This window comes from Symphalangus syndactylus, chromosome 7 (assembly GCF_028878055.3).
Source record: "Symphalangus syndactylus isolate Jambi chromosome 7, NHGRI_mSymSyn1-v2.1_pri, whole genome shotgun sequence".
NCBI lineage: Eukaryota > Metazoa > Chordata > Mammalia > Primates > Hylobatidae > Symphalangus > Symphalangus syndactylus.
The window spans coordinates 57,339,211-57,352,125 of record NC_072429.2 but is presented as its reverse complement, the minus strand read 5'-3'; the positions used below and the strand labels follow the sequence as shown (position 1 = coordinate 57,352,125).

General features: G+C 37.8%; 1 protein-coding gene across 1 annotated transcript in view; it reads left to right on the top strand.

The window, feature by feature from the left end:
- The window catches only part of RAB2A (RAB2A, member RAS oncogene family), an 89,498-nt gene that overhangs the window by 44,774 nt on the left and 31,809 nt on the right, over positions 1-12,915 (top strand). Inside the window, exons 4-5 of the mRNA XM_055286316.2 lie at positions 6,947-7,029; positions 7,462-7,554. Of these exons, the coding sequence (XP_055142291.1) occupies positions 6,947-7,029; positions 7,462-7,554 (176 nt within the window). The remainder of the gene's footprint in view (positions 1-6,946; positions 7,030-7,461; positions 7,555-12,915) is intronic.

Below are 12,915 nucleotides of genomic sequence, written 5' to 3'. Positions count from 1 at the left end.
TTGTACATGCATGTAGATTTCAAAATATTTCCTCTCAATGATAGCAGTTCCTTGATAGAGGTCTAAATTTTTTTTTTTTTTTTTTTTTTGAGACGGACTCTGTCGCCCAGGCTGGAGTGCAGTGGCATGATCTCAGCTTACTGCAAGCTTCGCCTCCTGAGTTCACCCCATTCTCCTGCCTCAGCCTCCTAAGTAGCTGGGACTACAGGCGCCTGCCACCACGCCCGGCTAATTTTTTTTTTTTTTTTTTTTTTTTTTTTGTATTTTTAGTAGAGACGGGGTTTCACCAAGTTAGCCAGGATGATCTCGATCTCCTGACTTCGTGATCCACCTGCCTCGGCCTCCCAAGTGCTGGGATTACAGGCGTGAGCCACCACACCCAGCCGGGGTCTAAATTTTTAAGTTGAGTCTTTTAAGTAAAGTACCTGAGATTTAATGCTTGGGCAAGGGACAGTTTATTTGGCTGTTTAGAAATCCTTCTTTCCTTCTTTTGGTTCTCATCTGTGTTCTACATAGCTGGAGCTGTTTGATAAATAACTAGCAATGCAAGTAAGAGAAGTATTACTGTAATATTGATTCTCACAAATCTTAATTTTCTCGCCTTATTGGCTCTTTGGGATCAATCCAGGTAATATATTTGAGTGCCTACTATAAATATACTTTGGTACTCTGAGTTAAGCTATCCCTCAAGGATAACTGAAGAGGAAAAAAGATAAGCATTTGAGTAGTATGTTCATTGTATCTAATCAATAGTATTAAAACCAAATGACCACATGAAAGTGTTTTTGGATTTGTGAGGAGAAAAGGATAACTATGGGCTGTGGTAGACAAGCTTTCCCAGCTTTGTGAAAGAATTAGGGGCTTGAGCTGGTCCTCAAAGGAAATGGAAATTGGATAGGTGGAGAGAGAAGAAAATAGTTTTTCAGGCAAGGATTTAAACAGAGGCACAAAAGCAGGAATTTTCAGACTATAGACAAGGTATCAGTAGAAAAAAATGGACTCATATGAACAAGACTTTGATTGAATAAGAAAAAGTTCTTGTGAGACAAGTAGAGGTCTGATTCTCAAGAGCTTAGGACTTTAATTCAGGATATTTAGAGATTTTTGAACTATAGCTTAATATGTATAAAGTTATATTTTATGGGAGTAGAAGAGGAAGAAGAGGTAAAGATTACTACTAGTTGCCAGCCTGGTTACTACAAATACTGCTATTCACCAAAAGACTCAGATATATGGGAAAGCCAGTTTAAGGGATTCTTTATCTGGCAGTTAGAAATAAGTTTTAAAATTATGGTGCAAAGGATCAATTTTGATTTAGCAATCCTCACATGAAAAATGAAGGTGTAAGACATCTTTTGCACAAATGTTCCATGACTGTTAATATTAAGCATCACTAAAAATGAGCATGTTTTTATCTCTTAGGCAGACTTGTTCTGCTCTACTTTTTTTTTTTTTTTTTTTTTTTGAGACAGAGTCTCGCTCTGTCGCCCAGGCTGGAGTGCAGTGGCGCAATCTCGGCTCACTGCAAGCTCCGCCTCCCGGGTTCACGCCATTCTCCTGCCTCAGCCTCTCCGAGTAGCTGAGACTACAGGCGCCCGCCACCACGCCCGGCTAATTTTTTTTTTGTATTTTTAGTAGAGACGGGGTTTCACCGTGGTCTCGATCTCCTGACCTCGTGATCCGCCCGCCTCGGCCTCCCAAAGTGCTGGGATTACAAGCGTGAGCCACCGCGCCCGGCCTCTGCTCTACTTTTTTGCATCTCTGAGTATTTTGTGAATGGTTTTTTTGTTGTTGTTTTGTTTTGTTTTTGAGACAGAATCCAGCTTTGTCACCCAGGCTAGAGTGCAGTGGTGCAATCTGAGCTCACTGCAGCCTCCGCCTCCTGGGTTCAAGTGATTCTCCTGTCTCAGCCTCCAGAATAGCTGGGATTACAGGCACATGCCACCACGCCTGGCTAATTTTTGTATTTTTTGTAGAGATGGGGTTTCACCATGTTGGCCAGGCTGGTCTCGAACTCCTGACCTCAGGTGATCCATCCACCTTGGCCTCCCAAAGTGCTGGGATTACAGGTGTGAGCCACCACACCCAGCTAATCTTGTGGATTTTTAAATAAATCTAACAGTTATATTGTGAGCCAAGAGAACTTAACTTTCCACTCTGGCCACTCCACCCCAAGTTTGTTTTGTGGTGTTGTTCATTTAGGCAATCATTCCTGTTTGACTAAATGTGTTTTTCTTTACACTCTAAGCTAGTATTAGGAATCTCTTACTATTAAATAACAAAGAATTTTGTATCCTGTTTGGTTTCAAGCTTCCAAAATCCCTTTTAACCAACAGTTTATAGTGAAGAGGATCAAACACAACATTTATAATTCCTAAGTTAACTGTTTTTTTTTTTTTTTTTTTTTTTTGAGATGGAGTCTCTCTCTGTCACCCAGGCTGGAGTGCAGTGGCGCAATCTCGGCTCACTGCAAGCTCCACCTCCCGGGTTCACGCCATTCTCCTGCCTCAGCCTCCCGAGTAGCTGGGACTACAGGTGCCCGCCACCACGCCCGGCTAATTTTTTGTATTTTTAGTAGAAACGGGGTTTCACTGTGTTAGCCAGGATGGTCTCGATCTCTTGACTTCATAGTATGCCTACCTTGGCCTCCCAAAGTGCTGGGATTGCAGGCATAAGCCACCACGCCTGGCCCTAGGTTAACATTTTTGTTTCACTTAAAACAATATAGGTCAATCCGAGTTTGGATAGGTATATATTAAAGTACTTTTTTTTTTTTTGAGACAGTCTCACTTTGTTGCCCAGGCTGGAGTGCAACGGCACGATCTCGGCTCATTGTAACCTCTGCCTGCCAGCTTCAAGTGATTCTCCTGCCCCAGCCTCCCAAGTAGCTGGGATTACAGGTGTGTGCCACTACACCCGGCTAATTTTTGTATTTTTTAGTAGAGACGGGGTTTCACCAGTTTTTCAGGCTGTTCTCGAACGCCTGACCTCGTGATCTGCCTCAAAGTGCTGAGATTACAGGCGTGAGCCACTGCGCCCGGCCTAAAGTACTTTTTAAAAATCAAATTACTTTGCTTTAATACATTAAGGTAGTTAACCTTTGGGCTAACTTTATGCAGTTAGTTGTTATATATAACAGTTTATTTATAGTTAGAGAAGCCATAATAAAAAAAAAAAAGCTTCACTGGGCAAGATTTATTTCAAGGCTACCAATACCGTTACCAAAGAGGATAGGCCAGAGTTATGATAGTTTTCAGATAAGTAAGATCTCAAGAATTTGTAAACTATTTTGAACACTCATCTTTATTTATTATAAAATAATCATAGATCTTAAGATGCATAGCTACAGTCATAGTCTTCAGTGGGAATTGTGGTTTTTTTTATTTGCTGGAGCTTTTGTTTAATTTTGTAGTGGGCAGAAGTCTAGATTCAAATGTATTGTGTAAGTTATTTCCATATTGGAACGTATTTTGTTCTTTGCAAAACAGTTCAGAAGGAATGAGAATGGTTATAAAAGTTTGCTTTTCTCCTTTTCCTAAATTTATTTTGTCTTTTACTCTTTACTCTCTCTTATTTAGGCTCTAAACTGGAAGTTGTAGATCTTATAGTAGTGCTTTTCTAGCAATGTGTTCATTTTAATTCATCCCACAGAATGTCCCTGGAGAGATTGGTTTAAAGGACTTACCTTTGCTTGATGATCAGCCATGGGTGATATTAGAGCTATAAACCTGATTTTTATTTTGAACTAATAAAATATGTATCTTTTTTGTATTACAGTAGTTCCTCTTTATCCATGAGGAATAGATGCTAACACCCTCAGTAGGTGCCTAAAATTGCAGATAGTGCTGAACTCTATATATACTAGTTTTTCGATCGCATGACAGAGACAGCTGCAGTTTAAGCATCCCTAATTTGAAAATCCCAAACTTTTTGAGCTTTCACATGACACTCAGAGGAGATGCTCTTTGGTGCATTTTGGATTTTAGTTTTCAGATTAGGGATGCTCAACTGATAAGTATAATGCAAATATTCTAAAATCGGAAACACTTCTGGTTCAAAGCATTTCAGAGAAGGAGTGCTCAACCTGTACTAAGTGACTACCAGGCAGGTAGTGTAGTGTATACAGTGAAGATAGGCTGGACAAAGGGATGATTCACATCCCCAGCAGGACGGAGCAGCAGGATAGTGGGAGACTTTTATCACACTACTCAGAAGAGTGTACCATTTAAAACTTAGGAATTATTATTTCTGGACTGTTCCATTTAATATTTTCAGACTGCAGTTGACCACCAATAACTGAAACCTTAGAAAGCAAAACCTCAGATAAGGGGGAACTACTGTACCTAACACAGAATCCTTTCTTGGTACATAGGATTTACAGTGAAATTAATCCCTAAAGATCTAGTCCTTAGTTTTTCTGTGCTAAGCAGTTAAAGAAGACATTTCCTGCCATTGTGCCTTCAGAACAGTGAATTCTTGGCTGGGAACAGTGGCCTACACCTGTAACCCCAGCACTTTTAGGAGACCAAGGCAGATTGATTGCTTAAAGCTCAGTAGTTTGAGACCACTCTGGGCAACATGGTGAAACCTGATCTCTATAAAAAAATTAAAAATAATAAATTTTAAAAAACAATTTAAAATAAAAACAACGTATCTTCTAGTTTTTTGTTTTTTGTTGTTGTTGTTGTTTTTCTTTTTCTTTTTTTTTTTAAAGAGACAGGGCCTCATCTGTTGCCCAGGCTGGAGTGCAGTGCTGTGATTGTAGCTCACTGTAGCCTTGAACTCCTGGGCTCAAGTGATCCTCCTGCTTCAGCCTCCCAAGTAGCTAGGACTGCACATGTGAGCCACAACACCCAGCTAATTTTTAAAATTTTTTTTGTAGAGATGGGGTCTCGCCATGTTAGCCAGGCTGGTTTTGAACTCCTGGCCTCAAGCAATACTCCTGCCTCAGCCTCCCAAAGTGGCATGAGCCATTATACCCGGCTGTCTTCAGTTTAACCTAAGCTATGTAAAATGATTTGGCTATTTTTATAGCCCTTTTATGTGATGGCCTTCTCACTGTCTAATTTAGCATGACATTATTCTAACTGCCAAAATTGCCTACCCAAGAGAGGGTCTGTTAGTTTCCACATAGGAGAAGTTATTTTCGTTGAATCTTAGCACGTCAGGATTTACTGATGTCCACTCAGCTATGTGGGATGGAGTACTGATTATTTTATGCATATAACTAAGACATTAGGATTTCTTCTTTCACTTTGTTGTTGTTTTTTGTTTTTGTTTTTGGAGACAAGGTTGCTCTGTTAGCAAGACTGAAGTACGGTGGTGCAATTACATCTCACTGCAGCCTCCTCACCTGGGCTCAGATGATCCTCCTACCTCAGCCTCCCAAGTAGCTGGGGCGTGCCACCACACTTGGCTAATTTTTGTATTTTTGGTAGAGACGGGGTTTTGCCATGTTGCCCAGGCTGGTCTTAACCCATTTATGGAGGAGGTTGCAAATTTTTTTTGTGAAAAATCAGACCTTGGCAGTGACCTTGAGCAGTAGGATATAAATAACTCCCACAAGCTTAGCCTTCCAATGATGGAACACTAGGCACAAATGGGTTAAACTCCCAGGCTCAAGTGATCCACCAGTCATGGCCTCCCAAAGTGCTGGGATTGCTTGCGTGAGCCACCATGCCCTGCCTGTTTTTCCACTTTTTCACTCAACAGGCTTTCTCTGAATGCCTGCTATGTGCTGGACCCGGTGCCTAGCACACACTTAGTCACATGCAGGGGGTGGGGGGTGGGGGAGGGAGGGAGTATAAAGGAAGGGCCAGCAAGAGCAAGGTATTGTAGAGTGTTGAGTGTTAAACAGGGTAGAGTATGAGCCGTCCATGCACATTCTGAGGGTGGGAAGGGCTAAATATTTACATTGCAAGATCAGAACTCAGAACGTGTAAACATCAATATTTTTCAAGTTAGGGGATTTTGAATATAAAAATCGTTAAAATTGGCTTTATGTTTACTTAATTAAAATGCTTATGTTTTTGCAAAAGTAGAAAAAGAAGGGATTAAAAATGAAAAATAACTTCTTATAAGAGCTGTCTCGGTTTTAAACTCAGACACAACAGTCACATTGCTCCCCAGCAATTCTTAAAAAAACAGAAATTAGTACCATGAGTAAAAGAGAAATTACCTAGCTTTGCATAATCTCTTGTGTCTGTTTCACAAGTGGATATAAAGATGACTTTTACATCCTGTTGCCTTTTGACAAGCATTATATATCAAATACAGAGAAAATTGATTAAGTGTGGAGAAAAAAACTTATATAAATTAAATTCAGAACCATTTTGTTTTTCATAATAAAATGATAGCTCAAAGAATTCTATTTGATGACTGTTGAAAGCTCACTGCAGTTTATGATATAACTGATAAAATCTGCATCCTTGGCCTTCCAACAACCTTTACACCAGCAGATGGTGGGCGTAAAGATGTCATTCATCATTTATTTACAATGGGCTTTATTTATTCTAGTGTCAACAGCTGCCCCAGGGAGTGGGTTATTGAATTCAAATGTGAGGCTCTGGGTTATTTGCTTCCTTTCAAATTTGTCTTCAGAGCTTAGTTGCTAGGAGTCCATTCTGTCCTTTAATAATGATTCGTGTATTGTGAAGCCATTCAGTAAATTGGGTTGTCAGGGATTGCCAAAAAGGGTTTAGAGGTCTTGCGGGGTGGGGAGGTTGCAGGAGCGACTACATGTGCACTACATGTGCGTCTCGTTGACTTGAGCAACCTTGAGCAATAGTGGTATTTTGTAACTTTTTCCTAAGACTGGTGAAGTTAAGTTTTCTTCTCTCTCTTTATGCACTCCTTCCCTACCTGCTCTTATTCTGTATATGAATAATATGAAAATGTAGAGGACATTGTATTAAAGGAAACTCTCCAACCTTTTCTTTCGTCACAGGCAGGGCAAGAATCCTTTCGTTCCATCACAAGGTCGTATTACAGAGGTGCAGCAGGAGCTTTACTAGTTTACGATATTACACGGTGAGAACTTGAAAACTTTGCAATTCAGCAGTTGATACAGAGAATTTTTCTAAATAAATGTGGTTAACAGTAATGAAAGAATAGCTTAGCCTTTCTGCCCTGGCTACTCATCTTTAAAACTGTATCTTGAGTCCAATTTAAATTTACTACAGAAACCTGCAAGTGAATTATTTTTCTTATTTGAATTAGCACCTTCAAATTGAAATTGGCAATATTATTTATTCATTGGAATTTTCTAAAGTGTGGTTACATTTAATTTATAAACTGAAATGTAATCAGTGAACTCTAAACCCAGATATGGTGCTTAAAACTACTTCTCGTTACATAAGTGGATATGGCTAAAAGTGGTTCTCTTTAATAATATGTATATTGTTCGTTGTATACTGAGGGAAATGCTTTGAACATAGTAATTAAATTATTATTTATGTTTAGGAGAGATACATTCAACCACTTGACAACCTGGTTAGAAGATGCCCGCCAGCATTCCAATTCCAACATGGTCATTATGCTTATTGGAAATAAAAGGTAAAAAGGCTAATTTAGAGCCTACATTGCATTAGTGATGAAGACTGTACTGTTTGACTACTTTCCTTAATATTTGTTCAAATGTGAGTTACCAGCCTCTTAAATTATAAAATTTCGGAAATTCTAAGGTGTTTCTTTTGATTTTTAAAATAAGCTTTGTTGGAAATTATTACTGTTATTATTAGAAATAGTTTTTGTGTAAAGACGTACTTTAAAAAGTAATCTGAAGGAGTTTTATCAGATTACTGATGTAAAGTAAAAGCCTACTGATTTATTTGGGGAGATGGATTGAACATCTTTGTGCTGTCTATTTAAAATGCTATTATATGGGAAAACCTTCTTGCTTAACCAGTTTCCATAAACTTCCAAGAGTATGAGAAAGTTTTCACTAATTTTTGTAGAAACTTACAGTTGTAAGAAAATATTAGTATTTTCAAAATGCTAGGTACCATTCTTTTTGTTTTGTTTTGTTTTGTTTGAGACAGGGTCTCACTCTATTACCCAGGCTAGAGTACAGTGGTGTTATCATAGCTCACTGCCGCTCGGCCTCCTGGGCTCAAGGGAATCCTTCTGCCTCAGCCTCCCGAGTAGCTGAGACTATAGGCATGCACAACCACACCTAGTTAATCTTTTTATTTCTTATAAAGAAAGGGTCTCACTTTGTTGCCCAGGCTGGTCTCAGGCTCCTAACCTCAAGTGATTCTCCCACCTGGGCCTCCAAAAGTACTGGGATTATAGGCATAGGCCACCACACCCGGCCCATTCATTCTTTAGGGTTATATTAATAAAATACTGTTAAGAGATGCTGTTTTTAGATAGGTAAAATCATTACTTATGTGATAACGAAGACATCTCAAAACTTTTATGTCATTAATTAACAAGAAAAGGAAACTGGTAAGGTATTTCAACCAGTTCAAAAGGGAACTCAAAGTACCATACATTTATAATCAAATAAGGAATACTGAAATGAATTTACAAGATGGATGCAAAACTGAACAATATTCACAGGGTATTAATTGTATTCCACAGGACACAGTCTACATTTCCATGGGCAAGAATTATTTGCGTTTATTCCCACAAGTTAACACCTCTCTCTGCAATCTTTGAAAATGTGTGAGATGCAGTTAAAATAGCACTATTAAGAAAATCTTTAAATGAACAGCCTAGGGCCAGGTACAGTGGCTCACACCTGTGATCTCAACACTTTGGGAGGCCCAGGTGGAGGATTGCTTGATCCCAGGAGTTCAAGATCAGTCCGGGCAACACAAGGAGACTCCATCTCTACAAAAAATTTTAAAATTTAGCTAGACATGATGGTGCATTCCTGTGGTTCCAGCTACTCAGGAGGCTGAGGTGGGAGAATCACTTGAGCCCAGTTGAGGCTGCAGTGAACTGTGTTCATGCCACTGTACTCCAGCCTGGGCAACAGAGAAAGACCTTGTCTCAAAAAAAAAACAAAAACAACAACAAAGAAAATAGCCTAATTTTTTTGCCTTAAGAAACTAGAAAAAGAGCAAATCAAAGTCAAGGAAAGCCTCCTAACTGTTAAAAAAAAAAAAAAAAAAGATAAAGAGAAAACCAATGAAACCAAAAGCTAGTTCTTCAGAAGATAAAATAGATACTGATCAGGAAAAAGACAAACATTAGCAATGTCAGGAAAGAAAGGTTGACATCACTATAGATTAAAAAAAGAGAGAATATTGTAAACAGACTAAATAAATGAAGAGATATAACCATGTTCATGGATTGTAAAACTAAATATAAGATGTCTTCTCAAATTTATCTAAAAATTCACTGAAGGCCAGGTACAAAGGCTCACATCTGTAATCCCAGCACTTTGGGAGGCCAAGGCAGGAGGATCACATGAGGCAAGAGAGTTCAAGACCAGCCTGAGAATGTAGCAAGAACCTATCTCTACAAAAAACAAAATAATAATTTAAAAAAACTAGGCATGCTGGCACATGCCTTTAGCTCTACTTACTCAGGAAGCAGAGGTGAGAGGATTGCTTGAATCCAGGAGCTCAAGGTTGCATTGAGCTATGATTGTGCCAACTGCACTCCAGCCTAGGCAAAAGAGTGAGACTCTGTCTCCAAGAAAAAAAAAAAAAAAAAAAAGATTTATTGTAACCCTAATCAAACTATCAAACATTGGCAGACTTTCTTGGGAGGGTAGATATTGACAAGCCGACTTTAAAGTTTATATGAAAATGCAAAGGCCACAGAATAGCCAAATCAACTTTGACAAAGAGGCACAATATTGGAGACAATTTACTATTCTACAAATTTTAAGATTTATTGTACTATAATCAATTTAACATTGTTTGGCATAAGCAGACATAGATCAGTAGAGCTGAATAAGAAGTTCCAGAAGTAGATTCATATATATATGATATATTAATTTTTTGACAGAGATGCTAATTTAGTTGAAGAAGCGGTAATCTTTTTCATCAAATGGTGCTGAAACAGTTAATAGTCATATGTAAAAATACGAACCTCAACCCTTACATTATACCATTTACAAAAATTAACTGGAAGTGGATCATAGACCTAAGTGTAAGAGCTAAAACTACTTAAAATTTGTAAAAGAAAACAAATTTTAGTGACCCTGTTTTGGCAAATATTTCTTAAATGGGACAGAGAAAAGCATGAATTATAAACAGAAAAAAAATCAATAAATTGCTCTTTAACTGAATTTAAAACTTTTGTTCTTCAAAAGACGGTTACACTATTATACAACATTGTGACATGATTAATGATGATATAGTGCATTCTGGAAAAATGCTGAAAGAGTGGATGTTAAGTGTTCTCACCATAAAAAATGATAACTGTGAGATAATGCAAATTAGCTAGATTTAACCATTCCACAGTGTATATATACTTTAAAACAATATGTTGTACATGATAAATAATGCAATTTTATCTATCAATTTAAATAAATAAATTTGAAGAAAAACAGTTACAAAAATGAAAAGGCAAGCTACAGACTGGGAGAAAATATTTGTGAAATGAAGAATGCTTATAATTCATTAATAAGAAGACATCCAGTTTTTAAAAATGATCAAAAGATTTGAACCAGCAATTACTACAGAAGATATACTACTGATGGGAATGTAAAATGATACAATCACTTTGGAAAACAATTTGGTAGTTTCTTTAGAAATTAAAAGGCCCAGGCAGGAGGATTGCTTGAGCCTAGGAGTTTGAGACCAGCCTGGGCAATGTAGGGAGACTTCTTCTATACAAAAATAAGACATTTTTTAAAAAAGTAGCTGAACATGGTGGTACATACTTGTAGTCCCAGCTACTCCAGAGGCTGAAGTGGTAGGATCACTTAAGCCTGAGAGGTTGAGGCTTCAGTGAGCCATGATCATGCCACTGTATTCCAGCCTAGGCCACGGAGCGAGACCCTGTCTCAAAAAAAAAGAAATAAAACACACATCTATATTTCCTAGCCACTTTACTCCCAGATGTTTACCCAACATAAATATGTCTTCATATTTCCACAGAATTATGTACAAATACTCATACCAGCTTCATTTGTAATAGCCCCAAACTGGAAACAACCCAAATATCAATTAACAGATGAATGGAAAAATAATGGTATAGCATTACAACAGACTACAACTCAGCTATAAAGAGGAATGAACTATTGATATATGCAGCAAAATGGATGATTCTCAAAATAATTACAGAGTGAAAAAACTCAAACCAAAAATACCATGTGATTACATTTATATAAAAATCGTAGTAAATGCGGACTAATCTGTAGTGGCAGAAAGCAGATTATCAGCTGCCTAGGGTGCTGGGGCAAGAAGGGATGGATTACAATGGAGTATGAGGAAACTTTTGGGAGACTGATGGCTTCACAGGCATACATATCTTAAAACTCAACAAATTTTGCATTTAAGTACAACTTCTTTTATGTCTGTTACACCTCAAAAAAGCTATAAAAAAGCTATAATGTAAAACATCATTATACTGTATAGATTTTAGAGTGTTGTTTTAATAGAAATTGAGATTTGCTATTAAGAGAAAATATTACCTAAATGATATTTACATTATAAAAAGCTAAACATTGTTTACTTCTTTGTGTAGAGAAGAAACTATTATCATATTCTCTGAAGGCCTTTCTTGGGTATTCTTTTCCACATTTAAATCATCTCACTAAACCTTTTTAAGGTTATAAAGCTATTGGAGGGAAGCTTTAGTCTTTCTACGATGGAAATAGTTATTCTGCCATTCAAGGTATGAAATAATAAGAGGAGAATACTTGGAGAATAAAGAGAATTTTTATCCTTTTATTTTACCGATTTTTTCCTTGTGACTGAAACATGATGAATGACAGCTTACTGGTGGCTTAAATTTGGTCGCCGACCACTAGGAGCTGATAGTTCAAATGTGAGAAGAAATAAAGCATAGTATGTAAACAAGAGATGTTTCTGATGATCGTAGGTGGGTGAACCTTTAAAATCAGGAGTATAATGAACAAGAAAGAACAGAGAGAAATAAATGAGATGATTATTTTTCGATGAATTGAATTGTGGGTAGACATCAAAACAGGGAATAAGCAATTTTTGAATTGATGCATTAAGCAGTAGGGAGCCAGTGAAGAAGGGCAATGACCTAGTCAGAGCGACAGATGACACAGATTTTTCTTACTATGGCATTTTATTAATAAATTGGTTATATAAGAAATAGGAAGCAGAGATTTAAAAAATGAAAGTTCTTTTAATAGTGTAAGGATTGTAATGCAAACCCTAAGCAAAAAGGGGGCATAAATTAAAAGAAAGATACTTAAGTAACCTAAGCAACTTAAGTGGGATTCAGAGGGAGTGAACTAAGACAACAATATGATGTAATGCCTGGAAAACTGAGGTATTTTTAAAACTTTGCACTAAGTACATAGTCGTGTACTATGGCTTTTGAGTTTTTTGACTTGACCTATAGTAAATATATTTTACATCATGACCTAGTAAATAAATTGTGTATACACCTACACATATAACAAAATATTCATAAATTATACCTTTTTGCATAAGTTCCATGAAACAGTACATGTATATAGGTGAAACACTCTGATATTTTATATTGTTTCTTTTTTTTTCCCTTCCCAAGACAGAGTCTCACTCTGTCGCCCAGGCTGGAGTGCAGTGGCGCGATCTCTGCTCACTGCAACCTCTGCCTCCCAGGTTCAAGCAATTCTCCCGCCTCAGTCTCCTGAGTAGCTGGGGTTACAAGCACCCACCATCATACCCAGCTAATTTTTGTATTTTTGTAGAGACAGGGTTTCACCATGTTGGCCAGGCCGGGCTTGAACTCCTAACCTGAGGTGATCCACCCGCCTCGCCTCCCAAAGTGCTG